Raw genomic sequence first — 19,591 nt, forward strand, 5'->3', positions numbered from 1 at the left:
TTTTGTGCATTTAAAAAAAGACAAAAATCAAGCAAAAAAAGAATCACATATGTGCACTGTGGCTTCTGCGGTTCAAAGCTGAATTACAGGAAGAGAATATTTTACCCTCCCATAAACAAACAACATATATCAATACAAGTAATAGATGGTATACGTTCATTAGTAAACACAGATCTCATTATCTGAAATCTTCCACACTGTGCCTGTCATGAATCCAACTTAGGCATGATTTTGTACATGGCTTTTAATGCTGCTCTGCTCTTTTTCCCACTGGCATGACAATATTCAATTCAGACGTATTCATCTCTACACTTAAGCATCTATAGGCTTAAGCTGGTCTTGAAACATTGTTGTGAATATACAGCTGGATGCTAAATGATTTGCTTAGTGTACATGTAGTTTTCCAGCATATCACAAATAACACAGCGGTCTGTCAAATTCTGCTAAGGTCTGTGATGAAATACTTGTCGTTCTATGCTGAATCAAACAAAAATGAAATGGTTCTTCTTTTAAGGACAGGAACTGGAAAACGGCTTCTTTCGCGATTCAGAAAAAGCATGTAATGGTTGAGAAAATACATCATAATAATGTAAGGAGTAGCCATGAGAAATGAACACTGAAATGGAATTAGATATGCATATTGCTAATATAATAAAGTCCAAAAAAACATTCATTTGATTTTTCAAACAGATAAAAAGTCACAGTTTAGAGCATTAGATAATACAACAATATAAGAGATTTTAAAGGAGATTAAAAGTAAAAAAAGGAGATTAGCATTTCACAAAAATGTTTAAGGGAAAGAAAGATGTCAGGTCCATTTTTTGCTTTGCTGTTTGGGCAAGTTTCAAAAACTTTCTGTCAAGTTTATACCATTAGGATTACTTAAATACTTAACTTCAATGCAACAATTACGATTCTTCACAAACTCACATTTAAATGTACTAAAAGGGGTTGTAAACAAAATGGTGAGATTTCAGATACTCTTCCAGCTGAATTTCTTTTCGGAAAATGTTGTGTTATTCTGCTGATGCTTTATATATATATATATATATATATATATATATATATATATATATATATATATATATATGTACACATGAGGTGAACAAGCCTATATAAAAAGTAAATGGTATAAAATAACTGTTGCCATTAATATTATGAATGGTGTGGTATGGTCTTTACAAGGGGTGCCCACACCTTTTCCTGGAGGGTCAATATCCTGCAGTGCTTAGCTCCTACTATTATTAAAACTAGCTCTTCAGACTCACTACACTAAAAAAATCTATTCAAAGATTATTCCTTGGATTTACTAACTTTAAGTTAAGTGGTTGTAAATAATATATCTAAGCTGATTTTAAACCAAAAATTAAGTTGAACATTTAATTAGTTTGTTTAAATTCAACAAATATAAATTGTTTGCAACAATTTCGCAGAACTTATTTTTTTTTTAGTGTAGGCCTAATCTTAAATGGAACCCTACACTCTTGCAGTCTTCCTCTGAGTGTGCAGTTTTGTGGCATAATATCACTTTGAATGTCAGATAGAGGCTTACCAAAGGCTTGAAGCTCACCAAAGTGTGTTCTCGGCAGAAGTGTGTATAGAGACTGCAAAGTAGGAGCTTGTCAAGTACCTTCCTGAATGCTAATCTTATGAATGTGACAACCTACACCAAAGGTGGGCAAGTTCGGACCTGGAGAGCCACAGTTCTGCAGTTCTTTTAACCAACCTTGTTAAATACTCACCAGTCTGTTGCTTTCTGGTAGCCCTTAAAGCGTAAATTGGGAACTTCAGTCCTAGAGGGCCCTGTGTGCTGCAGAGTTTAGCTCCAAATCTAATCAAACACACATGCCTGTAGCTTTTAATGATATTGGAGTATGTGTATTAGCTTGTTCAGGTATGTTTGATGAGTGTTAGAGCGAAACTCTGCAGTATAGTGGCTCTTTAGGACCAAAATTGCCCAGCCCTGACTTAGACTCTGATTAGCTTGTTCTGGTGATGGAGGTTGGAGTTGTGCTCTGCAGGACCAGCCTGATCTCATGAGGAAACGTATTTTACGTTTTGTCAATTTAGTGGCTAATTCAGTCGTAAGAAAATGTGCGATTTTAAAAAAGAGACGTGGCACCCAACCCCACCACTAAACCCAACCGTCATTAGGGGATGAGCAAATTGTACTAAATTGTACGAATGAGATTGCACAAATTCATACGAATTTGCTACTAAATCAAAAAGTTACAAACTGCCGTCAGATTGTGTTGGCAGGACTGTAGTGATGGGAGAAACAAAGTTTCAAAACAATTGAATCAATTGCATCGTAAAATGATTCATTGTTCCTTAGTGTTCAAAACAGCACATGCTAGAGACACCTGGTGGTCAAAATGTTGATAAGTCAAAACATGCATTAGAATTTACTTTTTTTTTTTAGGATTTATTTTTGGCCTTTTTGGCTTTATTAGACAGGACAGTAATGAGACAGAAAGTGAAGTTGGAGAGAGAGAATGAGGGGTAGGGTTGGGAAATCTCCTCGAACTCGGGACGCCCTGACGTGTTACTGCACCAGAATTTACTTTTTAAACATATTCCGAACTTAAAATTGAAAGTGTAACCTATAAATGCACATAGCTTCATGTAATATAATTAAATGGTTATGGGCTCAAGACAAGAGGACAAGAGACAATTAACTTTTCTTATTAAAACATCAACAAACTTGTAAAATGATCCAGGATCAGGTATAAACTATGAAACCTGTTCAGCGTTTTACCACTGGAGGGCAATCTGAATGAAGTTAAATCATTCATGTGGATTTTAGGATATTACACAGATCGCTGCCAAGTGGAGAAGCATTACATTTTCAAAACATAATGTTATGACATAACGAGGCCCCATTTACTGAAATCATATGACCTTGCCCCGCACCGTCACAAGCTTAACTGGCGCTCTAGGCAAACAACGATCATGCCCTCACGGTGTTCATGCCACCCTTTCGCAGATGATAGTGAATAACATGGCGGGGGGGTTGAGGAGGGGGTGGGGGTTTGCGAAAGTAAAGAGGGGAGGGGGGGGTTGTGTCGCCCATATTGCCCATGCCTAAATCTGCCACTGACCTTGCTCGTTTGACATGCACTCTGAAACCTTTACAAATCTTTTGTTTCGAATCAGTGATCCAAAGCTTCATGAAGCAGTGATTGGAAAGCAGCCATCACTAAAGCACTGTGGATTTTCAGGACTGAACTTGTCCACCCCTGCATTACACTCTCATGGACTTAAAAGACATGTGCACCTGGCAGACATTGTATATCCGCAAGTGCACACGTGTATCATTTGAAATTTGGCCCTGGAAACTTCTAGATAAGTCGGTAAGAGTTAAAACCTGCAGGATGTTGGCACTCTGGAAGCAGGACTGGACACTCCTGTTCTTTACAGTATCCTTACTATAATGGTTGTCACAGTTAAGGCTAGTTCATGCAAAAGTCCTTCGTAAGTTTGGAGTGGGGACTGCTGTATTGCTTCTCTTTGGTTGGTGATATGACATGAATTGCTTTACTGCTGAGGTTTATAGCAATAGACACCATACAGCTTCTGCTTTTTGTCGGGGAAGCCAACAGAGCGAACAGCAGCCTCCGTGGGACTGCAGTTCTTCCTGGGCCTGGAGATCGGGTAACGTACGCTACCATCAGCAAGCCAACCGGCATCACAACGGTCATATCCCTGCAGCTTCCAGGCTGCAAACATATGGCCGACCTTTGCGATCTCACCTCCATCTCTCTTGCATGCATCGACGGCCTCATCAAAGTTGAGCTTCTTGGGCTGGATCAGGTAGTAAAAGCGCCCTGTGGTGTAAATAAACAAGTTTCAGGTTTGTGGACACATACAGTACTACTTTAATTACTAAGAGTGAATTGTTCAACTTACCTTTAAGCCCGGCTGTGAAGCAGAACACATCATAGCGGCTGTTGGACTTGTCCCGTTGGCCATAATTTCTCAGACCAGCTGTAGCCCTTGCACCTCCACAGGGCTCTCTGGGTTTGGTGATAGGATACTGCACAGTTCCGTCATTGAGCCAGCCGGCATTGCACCAATCCAGCCCACTTTTCCATTCCCCATAAAGCTGCTCGAAGGAGGCGACCACTGCATCCTGCTCCTGACATGCTGCCACGGCATTTTGGAAGTTGAGGTTGTACCGTCCCAAACGAGGAGAGTATGGAAAAACAACCCCTGTGAAAGAACGAGAATCTTTCCCTAAGGAAAAGTTTGGCTGACTTTAACATAGGTTGATTTTATTACCACCCCTATCAACGGATAATAGAATAATAGCCTTTTAGAGAGCTTCCCTGCATAGTATAGATTAAACATTTTTATGGTACAGTGTTTGAAAAAAAACAAATATTCAAAGAGGAAATTACTTACAGGGCTTCAATCTTTAAAGCCATTGTTCAAAAGGTAATAATAGCTACATAGTTGTGCCAGCCTAATTAATTCTGTTCATGCATCTCATGTTTCAGTTTAAAGATCCCTACTGTTCCTTGGGACGATCTGCAATGGAGGTTGCTTAAGAAAGCATTTTGAGTACTGATGTCTGTTGAGATCTCAAATACAACAAAGGGATAGTTTGCCCTATTAATCCCCCTTCATTTGACACAAACCTGCTAGGGTTTCTTTCTTCTACTGAACATAAAATAAGATCATTTGATGAATGTTTGAAACAAGCCTTTGACGTCCATAGTATTTTTTCCTACAATTTAAGAAAATGGTTACAGATTTTCAGCTTTCTTAGAAATATCTCATAAAATAGAACTCATATTGGTTTGAAACCACTTGATAGTGAGTAAATAATAAGCACATTTTATTTTTTGGGTCAACTATCCCTTACAGCAAAATCCTCTGAGTAAGATTTACTCAGTTTAGATAGTATTTGGCCCCTCTCTAAATTGAGTTAAAGTTACTCAAGTTAATGAGACAATGGAAGGATTATTTAGGTCATGATTGAGCACTGTTGATGAACACCTTCTGTTAATAAACAGAAACACAGAAGAGAAACACAAAACTGCAACTGACTTCAGTCACAGCCTCAGATGAAATCAGTTGAAATATAATACATTGAATCTCTCAAAATCTCAGCAGAAGATCATTAAGCAACTCCACAAACATCAGCTTTACTTATTACCAACCTGTTTTTCCTTATTTAAAGAGGGACCAAATACTCTCTGACCTGAGTAAATTTTACTCTGAGGATATTGTAATCGCTTTATAAACATTTTGAAACTTAGTTTTAGTGGAGAGAAAGAAACCTCTTAAATTTCATTTAAAAAAATTCAATTGTATCCCAAAGATCTAAAATCTTATGGGTTTTGAATGTGATGGGTGGTAATAAATTACAGAATTTATATTTTAGCATGAATTTACCCTTTAACAACTACAAATAGTTATTGCAATACTTGCCTTTCACAAGCTCAAGGTTGCTGTACAGTGTTTTTGATATACAGTCAGTTCAAACATGCCAACACAGACACATATGATATGTGGCAAAGGTCTACTATTATATGACCATTCATTTGACTGTAGAGGCCCTTTTACATGCAAGCGCTACAGTTTAAATGCTTACTTATATGACAGCATGAAATAATCATTTTAAAAAATTACCTTGCACTTCAAGATCCACCTCAAGAACCATGTCATTCATACCATCGATGAACTCACACTTGTATGTGCCATAATCGTTCACATCTAGGTCTGTAATAACCAGGGTTGCATCACTGTCATCCACCTCCAACAGGTAAGCACGGTCTTGATAACTTCCGTAGGCCTTCTTGTGGAAGCCCATGGAGATGAGCACGTCAGTTTCTTTTGAGTCATCCTCAACTTTGGTCCAATGGATTCTGTTTCCGAATAAAGTGGATTGACCATCCAGTCTGCAGGGCAGAGTTATATTGTCACCTCTGTTGGCGTAGACCTTGACCCTTGATCCACCAGCTGAAATCAAACAATTAGAAAGTTCTTTCAAAGTGTATTGAATCCCCACTGGGGGTGTAGTTTATTATTACAATGACAGAAAACAAGAGTTTGGTGATTTTTTTTGGTTAGATTTTATGGCTATCCATATATTTTGTCTTAAAGTTTAAATAAGCCTGCCATCATTACTCAACTGAAAGGAAAAAGCAAGCGCCACACAAATAATAATCCAATTATGATTTACTGGAATCAGATGGCACACACACACACTGAGAAACCCCAGCCATCATCCTCCTATTTTGTGTCAATGAAGACAAATGTTCTCCCTGTAATGCTCAACTTCACAGGGTCTACAGTGTATGTCTGGTAGTAGTTGATACAGTCTGCTTGTTGTTAGGGGTATAATTGTCTTGTATTGCTCCTCAAGATGTTTCCTGATCTCTGCTCGAGTCTGGGAGGCTAAAATCCATCACAGCTCTTTGATGTAATGTTTGATGGATATCAAGAAAACTAAAACAGACCCAAGAGTTATCCTAGCTGGCTGTACTCAACTTTCAAAGTGTCAATTACATAGAAGACTTTTTAGATTAGATTTAGCTTAAGGCACCATTCAGTCTCTCTTGGGTAAACGTGTCTACAATGCAAACCATTCAACCTACTGTATGTTGACTGACCTGAAAATCTATGACCCAGCTATAAGAAACATGTCAAATAACCAAATGTTCAGAGTGCCATTTAATATAAATTTGAAAACCAACTGTATCAACTAAAATTATTATTTAAAAAATGGCAATATGGTTCATTTGCTAACATTATTAAGTAGATGAACTGAATTTAAGGGAATTATTCACCCAAAAATTTAAATTATCCAACATTATCCCATATACTGTAAAATTATGCCTCTGTGTTTCTCCCTTCAGACAAACACAGTTGGAGTCGTTTTAAATTGTATCCATGATTTGTCATAGATTGGATTTATGCACTTTTGGAAGCTTAAAATGGGCCACTTCCCAATGCTAATATACAAGATGGAAGAACCACACTGTAAAAAATCCACCTTGAAAAAAGTTGAAATTACTAGTTTTTTTTTTTTTTTTGGCAAAAATCAGTAAAAATGTCTGTACAACTACTGTACATTTACCATGTTTACTTAACCTAAATACATATTTTCTTCAATTTGTTAAAAAGAACTTTGCAAGTTCACCCCAAAAAAACTTCTGCCAACTTTATATTTTAAGTTGAGTTAATCTCAGACCTCCTTACTTGAAAAAATAAAAGTTGCAGAATTTCTAACACTAGCGACGACAAAAATAATAGTAACACTAATAAAAACAGTAATGTCATTATTATTATTAACAACAACAACAACAACAACAACAAAATACTACTGCAATAATGCCATTGTAATTTGAAATGATTACTCATTTGTCATTTTTTTACAGAAAGACAGAAAGACTTTTAATGTGAATTTTCATCTCACATTTACCTAGTTTGTTCTACAATAAGAAACGCTTAGCGCATGTGAATTGTTCATTAGTATTTAACTGTTGTATGTATTTATATATGGAAGTTTTTTCCTAACACAATTAAAACGAAATTTCAAATGTGTAAAATAAAATCTAATAATAAATCAAACTTTCAAAACAACTATGATAAATCAAATGCTCAAACAATCAAATAATAAATCAAAATGCATTCTCAAATGAGAAAATGTATTTAATATTTAATTTCCACGAACAACTCAGTAAAATCCTGTAACAATTAAATGACAAATCAAATGCTCAAACTATAATTTAAATGGAAACCAGTTTCTGCTTTCTCCTGATTACACACGCACAGCTGGAAGCTCATGATGGTCTGATCACTATAAATCAGTCACGCGGACTCTTTGCTGAGTTTTGTTTTTCCCTGTGAAGCATTACAAAGTGGTTTTCCCTGTTTGTCCTGCCATGTTTTGATCCTGGTCTTGTTTACTGTTATTTTATGCCTTCTGTCCTTTATCTAATTATGTGTCAAATAAATGTTTTGTTAACATTTGTCTCTGTTTTACTTTTTTTTACCTGATAATGTATTATTTCTTAGTATCACTTTCAAAAAAAGTTTTTTTTTGTTCACTCAACTTCAGACATTTTAAGTCAGTGCAACTGATGTTTCCAAAAGTACATGCCAAAAAAAACGAAAGAAAATAAGGATTGTTGTTGTTTTTTTTTTTCAACTTCTGGCATTCTAGTTCTGTAGACAAAAAAAAATCAGTTGGCACAACTTTAAAAGTTTTGCTACAGAGTAGTTCACCTATCCAGAAAGGATGGCTTGAGGGTGAGTGAATTATGGGATAATTTTCAATTTTGGGTTAACTATTCCTTTAAATATCAATTATCAATACAAATAAATGCATTTTTTTAAATCTCCGTTCAATTAAATAATTTAAAATTCATTAAAATCAAATAGTGTAATTGTTTATAATGGAATTACTGTTAATTAAGATTCATAGATGATTTAGAAGCATTTTTAATGTCAAGTAATGCAAATCACCCACTTCCAATTGTAATAATATCTGGCAATATTAACGTTTTATTAGATTTTCTTTATTTAAAAAAAAAGCTGCCTCTGTGAATATAAAAGAAAGAAATCTTTTGATTGTTTGATAATTTTTGGCTTGACTTCCCCAAAGCAGTTCTTAATGGCAGCTCCAGGCATTGTGCTTCTGACCAGCATGTTTTACAACTAACCTTTAAACTCAGATGCAGTGTATCCAGGAAAACCTTTCCCACATGCTTGAAACAAATATGGCACTCATTAGCAGGCACTCAAGACTTTCTGCCTTCTGCTTCAAACCACTTACTTTACCTTAGCCGACTATTATAGCTCTCACCCAACTGAGCTGGAGCCTTCCAAACTATTGTAACATGTGCCTAACCGGTGCTCAAAATGAACGCACGTGTGCTGAACATCTGCGCACTTCACTGATCAGAAGCCTGTACTCTACTGTTTCCCCCCTTTAATTATACAGCACATCGATCACATTATGACCAACTGATGAGAGATCTTCCTCATTCTAGAATTTATTGAAACTGATCCCTACAGTATTCACGCCACATTCATTCACGCCACACTTCTGATCCCTTTTTACACTTCATTGTGAGTCATGCAGTCTCTCTAACACTTTCTTCCTAATAAACTCTCACGTAGGAGACAGTGTGCCAAAGTTACAAGCTTGAAGGATCAGATGATTAATCTCTCATTAAATGATTAAGCACAACCTCCAGTACAGCAGCTACTAATTTAGAAAAGTCCTCCTTTATATTAAAGCTTTTTGGATTTTGACTTTCACACGTACAAGCTTTGTTGCTATTGATTAGATTAGATTCAACTTTATTGTCATTACTCATGTACAAGACAACTAAATGCAGTTTTAGTCCAACCAGGAGTGCAATAGCAGCAAGTGCAGGATATAGTTAATAAAGTGCAATTATAGAAAAACTGTGTTTAATATTTACAGATGGATGTTTTTTGAACATTATATACAGGTTGTATTAGCAATGAACGGACAATAGATGAATATATGTACAGGTTGCTATTAATAATTAGAAGTACAGATGTGGCTACTGAGAATGCGCGAGTGAATTAAAGCGATCTCGCACATTACTGCAGTAAAGTGCGGCACAACATGGTCGAACACAAGAAATACATGGCCAGCAGGGGGCAGTTATGTAACATAGTGAACATACTAAACTGCATGTGAATGCATACTAAACTCAGCAAAGCATTCTGCTCCATTGTCGTGAGCTTGCTCGCAGGTAAACCAATACCGCTCAGATCCTGCGCCAACATAAAATTTTTCAAGTAGGCTTACTCTAATTAGTTTGTAACTAAATAGTCTTAACTGTCTAAAATTAAAGCCCTTTGATAAAATAAGTTTCTATTTTAAAATAAGTTGTAAAGTTAAAGTTCAAAATGGTTTATTTTGTTTATATTACACTGTATTTTCAAATGAAGTCAGAATTATTAGCCCACCTTTGAATTTTTTAAAATTTCCCAAATGATGTTTAACAGGGCATGGAAATTTTCACAGTATGTCTGATAATATTTTTTATTTGAAGAAAGTCTTATTTGTTTTATTTCGGCTAGAATAAAAGCAGTTTTTCATATTTTATTAACCATTTTAAGGTCAAAATTATTAGCCCCTTTAATCAAATTTTTTTTTCCCATCGTTACACAATAACCTGCCTAATTACCCTAACCTGCCTAGTTAACCTAATTAACCTAGTTAAGCCTTTAGATGTCACGTTTAGCTGTATAGAAGTGTCTTGAAAAATATCTAGTCAAATATTATTCACTGTCATCATGGAAAAGATAAAATAAACCAGTGATTAGAAATGAGTTACTAAAACTATTATCTTTAGAAATGTGTTGAAAAAAATCTCTCCGTTAAACAGAAATTGAAGGAAAAAATAAACAGGGGGCTAATAATTCTGACTTCAACTGTACCTAAATCTTTATAGCTTTTGTTTGTTTTATATTGGTTTATTTAATTTTTTTATTATATCCGATATTTGTATATCTTTAAACGATTTCAATATAGCTTATAGGCTATTTTATCTAGATCTATGAAATTGTGTTGAGCCTACAAAAGTGGACACGTAATTTGTAAAGTATTATGTCTTTATGTTGTATTCATATGTGAATACACATATGTATTCATTATCTCCAAAATAAAGAAAGAAAGAAACCCTGACACTCGAGGCATCGACGGAGCTGAATCGAGCGTTCTTTTGCTCGGTCCCTCACATCTAAACGCTCAAGCTTCATGCGCAAACACACCTTTTAAATGTGACAAAAACTATCGACAACTGAAAGTCAACGGAAAAGTGGTTATTCCTTGGTGGTGGCTATTGCATAAAGCACAAAAATGTTTACATTTTTTTATGAAAAGGCGGCCTTTGCTGCAGCAGTACTACGCGTGGCTGCACGTGACAAATTGCAGCACTTCTCGTGAAGAAACGTGCGTCCTCAGTATGCAGATATATATATGGACATGATTACAAATGTATATGTGCAGTGGATAAGTACAATTTTAAATGTGGAAATATTAAATAGTGCAGTGATGATTCTAGCCCCCTTCCCACTGCACACGTCATTCGAACATGACTGTCGAAATATGCCCCCTTGTGGCAGTCGCACAGAATTTTCAACTTTGTCACGGTTAAATGAATGAATGAATGAATGAATACTAGAAACTCAGACAGCTAACACATTTGGAGGGTATATGGAGACAACATAAAAAATATATTTTTTATGATTCATTTATGAATAGAATTTTTTTTTATACAGACTTTTTTCTGATTAAAAAAAATAACAGAAAATCAAGTATTTCTCATCTCGCGCTCACGGATCTGCTTGGACAACACTGGAATACACCACATCCAGTCGGCTGGTCGCATACGGTCTAGTTGCCTGAGTTGAAATCTTTCAACGTATCCGAATTTTCTGCATACGGAGATGATCGTAACTCCATGCAGCTCCCAGACTACTCTCCTTTGGAAATGGACAATGGTCTGTTTGTTATGTGCATTGGAAAGGCGGTTTGAGTCTATTTATTTACTTGTGTAAATGTGTGTCAATTTATATTTATTGAGCTTTTAAATTAATTTCAGTAATATTATTGACTAATATGAACGTGTTCATTTGATTTATTTACAATACAATTTATAAAGTAATTTTTCTGTATTTTAGTAGATATATTACATGATAGACTTGCTTTGTTTACAAAATAAGTGGATCTAGATGGATTTGCATTGTAAATATTAAATAAAAGTTAAAAAGCTGTTTTTTACAATGCAAATCCATCGTTTTTTTAGTTACAATACTTCCAAAATAATTCTGCATAAATCCGCAGATTTTTTCACAAAGTTTTCCGCAGAAATACTAAAACATGTCCGCAGATTCTGTCTGGCCCTAGTTATGAGGAGAGTGTGGGGATTGTGATTGCATACAAGCTACCAAAAATCATTCCAATTCCACCAAGCCATGATATTCTCTATGTACCCAGCTCCCACCAGTCCCTTTATGACATCCCATCCCCCATCTCCAGCCATTCTTTATTCCTGCTCTTATAAGCAAACAGAAAGAAAAGTGTTTACTCTTGAATGGCGGTGTGGAAGTGCTGTGGTGGCTGAAATATTTAAAACAACCTCTTTCCCACCCACCAAGACATTTGGCAGAAGAAAGATAATGAAACATAAATGCTTTCAGGGAAAACAAAACAAAAGCTGCATTTAGGGCATAATCATGACTACTGGAGTTAGGATAATGTAGTAATAAGATTATAATACATACTAAATTAAATATTAAAAATAGCAATAATAAATACCAAGCCATGATATGGTAGTAATGATTCTTTGGGATCATGTGACCGCTAAGTAATTGTGACAACAATTAAAAGGAATAAATTACAACACAGGAATACGCTAAATTTTAACCCTTTGACTGACCCTCTACCAATCTGTTGACCATGTTGTTACTGTTTTAAATAATGAATATTATTCATTTAAATAATGACTGTTTTAAATATTGGCTTACAAACAGCATCAGTGGTTTACAAAAAAAATAAAAATAAAAATAAACAAACATCCTGTTGCACTATTACACTTGATTTTGGTTTTATTGTAAAAAACACACACAAAAAACAAGAAAACATGTTAAATGAGAATCTGAAATATTTCATGGCATACTTAAAAAAGTGATTTAGTATAAAAAAAAAATATATATATATTTTGAATACTAAATCACTTTTTTAAGTATGCCATAAAATATTTCAGATTCTCATTGAACATGTTTTCTTGTTTTTTTGTGTGTTTTTTAAATGTATTTTTAATAGTATGTGTATTAAGTTCTTACTTTAACCATAAACTGACAACAATTTGGTAGAGGCTAATATTTTAGAAATTATGGGATGTGTTGAAAAAAAATGTGTGTTAACTAGTGTGACATTTTTTTGATGGGGTAAGTAAAGGATTAAACAGGAATAAAAAATGTATTTGGAAACAGAAACCATTCATTTGTGATAATCTACAACGTAAAAAAAAAGTTTTCCAAAAACATAAAATAAAAGTCTTACTTTCACCAATAGATATTATTAGAACCAGTGTTGAGCAATAACGCGTTACTAGTATGCGTTACTGTAACGGCATTACTTTTGACAGTAACTAATACTTTGACGCATTACTTTTTAAATATAGTAACTCTGTTAACATTACAATATGATGCGTTTGTCCGTTACTTGGCAAGTTAATTATTTTTGGCTGCAGTCTAGCCTACATCTTTCTGTTTACAGCACTGACACATTGTGGGATTGGGGGATGCCAACCAACCACCGCAAAGAAGACACATCGGCGGCAGACTTGACAAAAGTCAAGCGAAAGCAGAGATTAAATGGATGTGAGAGAGACCGAGTGCACACGAGAGAGACCGGGTGTGCCCAAGAGAGGTCAAGTGTGCTCGCGAGAGAGACCGAATGTGCGCGAGGTAGACCGATTGTGAGTGGAAGAGAGACTGAGACACTATTAACGTTATTATTATGAATTACTAATACTTCTATGTTTGTTGTTTCAAATGAATAAGCACACATTAGTTATCTGTATAACAAAATTAATTAAGTAGACACAATGACACATTTCTGTTATATTTTAGAACATGCTATTTAAAATGTAGTGCTTTATTGCTCAGAAAAAAGCTGTGATTTATTTGTTTATTGTTTTACATACAGTGTTTTTATAGCTGTTATACAACAACAGATTTTGCACTTTGAATATACACAGCTTACTTTTCATAAGTTTGTTGACGTAACACGTTTAATTTGTGGTTAGTTTGATAACGTGACGTTATATGGGACGCTTGTTAAGTGTGACGTCAAGCGAAGCGGCTTCCGGGTCCAAGTGCTCTATCTAACTGTACAGGGAGACTCATCAAATGGTAATAATAAACATTTACAAAGCGAAGTAATACTTTCAAAAATCTCGACCATGCCTGATATCCGAGGGCCAGAAAGTGATACATTTTTTATAAATAGTTAAAATTTTGGTATTTGTGATGCAGCTAGTCCAGAGACTGTTGTGTACACTATGAATTTATATAAAATTCACTTTAATGTGTGATAGGACTAAAAAGTGGCCATTAACAAATATTTTTTCAATTCAAAGGAGTAGCGACTTGGACCCGGAAACAGTATTCCATACGTCACTGATACGTCAAGACTTAACAAGCGGATTAATGGGAGCATTAAAAAAGTTCTTTGGAAAAGAACTCAAAAATTACTTTTAACAGTACTGCATTAGTTTTAATTATTGCGTAATTGATAAGTAATCGATAAAGTAATTGACTTCCCTTTTGAATGAAGTAACTAGTAACTGTAACTAGTTACTATTTTTCAGTAACTAGCACAACACTGGTTATAACACTGTATGTTTAATTTATACTAATCAAAATATTATTACTAATATTGTTACTACACTTTAATTATTTAATAATAATAAAGCAATATACATAAAACAATAAAATGTCAATTTGATACAAATTCCAAGGCTCTAAATCACTATAAAAAGGTTATATAAGCAATCCATCAGATACCTTTTGTAAACTAAAACATAAAAGTACAAAATAATAACATAAAATCATTCAACACAGCCATTTAATACACATGTTTGTTTATTACTTGCGTCTTGGACACATGTGCTACATCAACTGGAGCCCAAACTGATGCTTTGTGTGAGGTACACAACACTAAATGGATGAAAACACACTGATTGGGGCTTCACATCTGTGTACACAACTGTCATATGGAATCGCTCCTTCACAGTCAGACAGTCCTGACGGCTAATCTTCACTTCCTACACTTTGCTGAGCAAGCAGAGGCCAGTACAAGGCATGAATTATTGTGCACAGCTGGACGACACTCCCTCAGTCACAACCATGCATTGACATTTACGGTTATCTCTCTGTCTGGCTCTCTTTGCAAGTGTTAAATCAGGTTCATTAGAAAGCCTCCCGCTCACTATCTCCCCCTTTCTTCACACAAAGGCATCCTCTTTCTTTCACACACCTCCCTGCTCAGCCATGCCTGACTAATGGCTGCATTATGTCTTGAACAGAGCCTTCTTGAATCAGGCCTGTCTTGAGGACCCTTTCACTCCGTCCTCCAGTCCCCACCTCTTCTCCATCAGCCCCAGCCCAGCCCAATCCATTCAAACCCATGGCTTTACACTGCATTGCCTCAGACGGAAAAGGGATTGCATTCAGCAACTCTTTACATTGTTGTGGGCTGTTAATCTTGCCGATGCTCCTATTAAATACAAGCATTCAGCGACTCGAGTGCAAATTCAGAGGATTTGGTAAACCCATAATGCTTAGTACGGGGAATATAAAGATCCACTGTGTGGCTCTTTGGTCACCAATGTGCTCCTGACATCATCAAAAGCCAATCTGGCGTTTACCCTCAAGAAAGGGCATTAGATTTTCATTAAGATGTAGAGTCGTGTCTTGTGGTCAGTTGGTGATGGCTCACTTCTCACACTAACTGTCAACAACTGTTAAATTACCTGCAGCAGATGGTTTTAAAGTAATGGAAATCTGCTGAGCTGCACCTTTGTGGGTGTGTGTCTTTATAGTAGGAAGAGTTTCTCAGTATTTTAGAGATTAATAGTGGAAAATTGCATTTAAAATGGGGTTCATTACATCAGCATTGTCAGTAAAATCCATTGAGGAATGTATGGTTATACAATGCAAATATTATACTAGTCATTCTGACCTTTTTATTAGCATCTAACTCTGATAATTTAATATATATATATATAATATTAAAATATTATTCAATATATATTTCGAAGTATTATATTTATTTATCACACTCTAATATGCACAGACGCATACACAGATGCATGCTGGACCCTTCATTCATTCATTCATTCATGCACAAAGGGATCAAAAGTGATTCTTACCTTGTGCGTCAACATGCAGACTGCTTGCAAAGACCACCAATGCCACAGAAAACAAAGCAATCATCTTCACGTTTGTTATGTTCTTTGTCTAAAAAAACTACTCAACAAAATTAAAGCAATCAGGTAATAAAAAGTAATGTGGAAAAAAAAAATACTTTCTTCCCGTTGTTGTTGTTGAAGAGGTGAAGGTGTTGGTAGTTGTGCCACAAAAAGATTGGGCTCCTCAGAGGTCCATACAAAAGGCTTATATTGAAACCTTGGCCAATTGTAGCCACTCCCCCTCCCCTTAGAGAGAGACGAAGCCCATCACCCTTCGTTTTTTTTTTGTGCGTGTGTGTTGACTCCCTCATATATAAGAACTGCTTCCCTTTTTGCTATGCATGGCTATCCGTTTAGATTTAAGGGAGTGCAAAATGTAATTCAGGCTGTATTATTGTTGGGTTTATATAAGGACTATCAGGTAACTGCCTTTAAAATGAGGAAAAAGAAGACAAAAAATAGACAAAGGACTATGTGGTAACACATTGGTAGCTAGATTATATTATATGCAGTTAATTATACGTTGTATAATAGTGAAATTGTGCCAAAAACTCTCTTAATTGTGCCAAAAAATTATTTTTCTCCTAACATGTAGTCCAAGCACTTCAAAGTAAATCTGTCCAACATGGAGCATGTCTCACTTGGAACAATAGACTCCCCACTAAGAAGATATTAAACACATTGAAGGCCATTCATAAGCTTTTCAAATGCTGGATTACACAGTCTCTCTCCACCTGTTTGTAATGCGTGTTTGACTTTACTGATTGCCTTTTCATTTGCTTGTACCTCCTGTGTTGTGTTTTGCATCATAGTCTGCCAGACAGATTAATGAGCAGCCAAGAAATCCTACAAACTCACACCTTCCCATCGGCCCAACTGATTAACCATAGAAAATTGTGTAATTTTTTAATTATTATTTTATTATTGTTTTCAGCAATGTGCTACATATAAAAGTTATTTCACTTTAAAGGCAGTAAAAACAACCTACACTGTAAACCTAACAGTCAACTTTATCAAATGAAATGAGTGTAGTCAACTCAAAATTTACTGAAAGATAATTCTCCTCATTTGAAAAGAGTTTTGAACTCAGTGTTGAAGGTAATAAGTTAATTAAACACCTCATTACTTCAACTTAAATGGAGTAAGTTTTTTTTTTTTTTTACCTCAAATGGTTTGTGGCAATCGGTTTCCTCAAACAGTTTGAGTTACCTTAACTTATTAGGTTTTACAGTACTCAGTTGGTTTGAGTTCTCTCAATTTATTGGGGTTTACTGTGCTCAAATTGCTTCGTTAACTCAAATGAATTAAGTTCACAGTGCACTGAAAGAAATGACTTTTTAGTAAAGTCAAATCTAATAAATTGACTGTCATGATTTTTAAATTGTAATATTAAGTGTCAAAGATAACTAGAATTTTTTATGTACATATTTAATTTTTAAATATTAAATATTAATATTCATTTACTCGTAATATTTAAATATTTTCTAATCGTCACAAACCTAGTAATATTAAGTAAGTTTTAATAATGGATATGTCAGAATTGATAGTTCCCAGCACGCTTTGCAAGGGATTGAATTAAAAGAAAGGTATTTGAAAATAAAAGCAATCTTAGGTGTTTAAATTTGAGAGAAAGGCTTGTTAGAGTTTGATCATCATTAGTTTGTAGATTAAGAAGAGTTTTGAGTATGTCTTTTAGTTTTAAGGTTACCAGAAGAGCAGCAATCATGCTTTGGGTCTTGGCATTTTTATTATCAGCATTAATGTTTGACGCTTCACTCAGAAAATCATAGCTGTGCTAACACTAGCGCTGACTTAAGTAAGCATTTATGAAGTAAAGTTGCTCTTGCTAAATAAATTTGCTTAAAATAAAGTGAAATAACACATTTCAAGTGGAAATGTGATCCTTAATTAAACCAAGTAGCACCAAATGTACTAATTTGTAACTAATAAGATTTATTTAAAATTGATAAAAGCAATGTTTCCGCTGCTAAAACAAGAAAATGGCATTACTTGGTAAATAAATAAAGACTCAAAAGTAAAGATAATCAGTTAACTTTTACTTAATGTTTAACCTAACACTCCTAAATAAATGAAGCAAATTTTACATGAGGTTCGACGCGGTGGCAAAGAAGGTAGTGCTGTTGCCTCACAGCAAGAAAGTCGCTGGGTCAGTTGGCATTTCTGTGTGGAGTTTGCATGTTCTCCCCGCGTTTGCGCGGGTTTCCTCCGGGTGCTCCAGTTTCGTCCACAAGTCCAAAGACATGCAGTACAGGTTAATTGGGTAAGCTAAAATTGTCCGTGGTGTATGTGTGTGAATGAGTGCGTGTGGCTGTTTCCCAGTGATGGGTTGCAGCTGGAAGGGCATCCGCTGCATAGAACATGTGCTGGATGAGTTGGCCGTTCATTTCGCTGTGGTGACCCCAGATTAGTAAAGGGACTAAGCTGAAAAGAAAATGAATGAATGAATGAAAGAATTTTACATGATATTGACAAGTTAAACGTACCTGATATAAGATTGTTAAATTTACTTGAAATTTGTTTGTGCAAATTATTACGAGGATTTTTAAAGTAAATCTTAAGAGTTTTTGAACTAAACCTTAACTTTTTGGGTTTTACAGTGTACTCATTGTCATACAAGTTAAATAAATGAACATGTACACCATATCTCTCTCTCTTTCGCTACACAAACACACACACAGACACCCCCAAAGCTCCTTTAATGCCAATAAGGAACATTTGATTTTAAGAATGTCAGCATAAGCCCTTTTCAGATTGCCTAATGGTCACTTGTATTGATAAGGCTGAGACACAGCCTTGTCAGTAAAGATATGACCTACTTCACTTAAAGAAAAGTGTCTCTAGACTCTAAAAAGGCTTCATTATCACGGGAGTGATAGGATGAGGAAGGGAGAATGTGTGGTCCATCAAGGACCATCATGTTTTCTTAGTGGTCTCCATGGAGTGATGGCAACAGGGAGTAACCTGTTTAACGCTATTTCAGCTGTGATTTACGGACTCTAGGTGAGAAAGACACCCTCCGTCCCAACAGGGCTTGGTTGTGTAGACTACAGCTCCATCGAGTCATATGTTCCCCACCCTTGAAAAAAAAAATGCACACAGAAGACCAAAACCATCACAGTGACTGATTTACACACACAAACACACACAGAAAAACTATGGAAACTGTGGAAAATGAGGAAGGGTCTCTGGATTGCAGCATGACTGACTGGAAATCTCACCTCAGCAAGGATGACTCATTTTCATGTAGGTTACACACTTATATGGCAAATGGTTATAATGTGGGTATGAAACACTTATTAATGTTTGATTACCCCAGATGATGTCATGAGTTGCTTAAAATTTCGTTTCAAACACTTAAACAAAAAAGGACCAGTTTGCTGAAATAATCATGGCAGTTGTGAAAGCTAGTTTGGACAATTGAACTGTTTGCTCTTGAATCTGTTTTCGTTTTGGTTAAAGTGTGTACTTCTGGGTTGTTTATTTGGTAACACTTTAGATTAAGGGTATATTTTGTATTTTAATAGGTATATTTAATGTTTTAAAAGTAATTTCAAAGTAAAGTAAATAGTAATCTGATTACTTTTCGCACAAAG

The 19,591-nt window shown here is 35.4% G+C and overlaps 1 protein-coding gene across 2 annotated transcripts; it reads right to left on the reverse strand.

Annotated features, from left to right (window-relative positions):
• Positions 1–1,095: 1,095 nt before the first annotated feature.
• hapln1a (hyaluronan and proteoglycan link protein 1a) lies at positions 1,096–16,176 on the reverse strand. Of its 2 annotated transcripts, none has more exons than XM_056458377.1 (4): positions 15,939–16,176; positions 5,638–5,967; positions 3,910–4,236; positions 1,096–3,827 (listed from the first exon to the last, which is right to left on the reverse strand). In XM_056458377.1, the coding sequence occupies exons 1-4, from the start codon at positions 16,000–16,002 to the stop codon at positions 3,538–3,540; spliced, it is 1,011 nt and encodes a 336-aa protein (XP_056314352.1). In that variant the 5' UTR covers positions 16,003–16,176; the 3' UTR covers positions 1,096–3,537. The 2 variants fall into 2 exon arrangements, with proteins under 2 accessions (XP_056314352.1, XP_056314353.1); XM_056458378.1 differs by having other exon boundaries at positions 3,910–4,212; positions 15,939–16,175.
• Positions 16,177–19,591: the final 3,415 nt, after the last annotated feature.

Source organism: Danio aesculapii, chromosome 5 (assembly GCF_903798145.1).
Source record: "Danio aesculapii chromosome 5, fDanAes4.1, whole genome shotgun sequence".
NCBI lineage: Eukaryota > Metazoa > Chordata > Actinopteri > Cypriniformes > Danionidae > Danio > Danio aesculapii.

Bases quoted from the DNA above. Each gene is read 5' to 3' on its own strand.
- hapln1a (XM_056458377.1), bottom strand. From the start codon at position 16,002: ATGATTGCTTTGTTTTCTGTGGCATTGGTGGTCTTTGCAAGCAGTCTG. The intron at 5,968-15,938 runs GTAAGAATCACT...GTTTGATTTCAG, and splicing joins TCTGCATGTTGACGCACAAG to CTGGTGGATCAAGGGTCAAG. The intron at 3,828-3,909 runs GTAAGTTGAACA...TTTACACCACAG, and splicing joins CTTCACAGCCGGGCTTAAAG to GGCGCTTTTACTACCTGATC.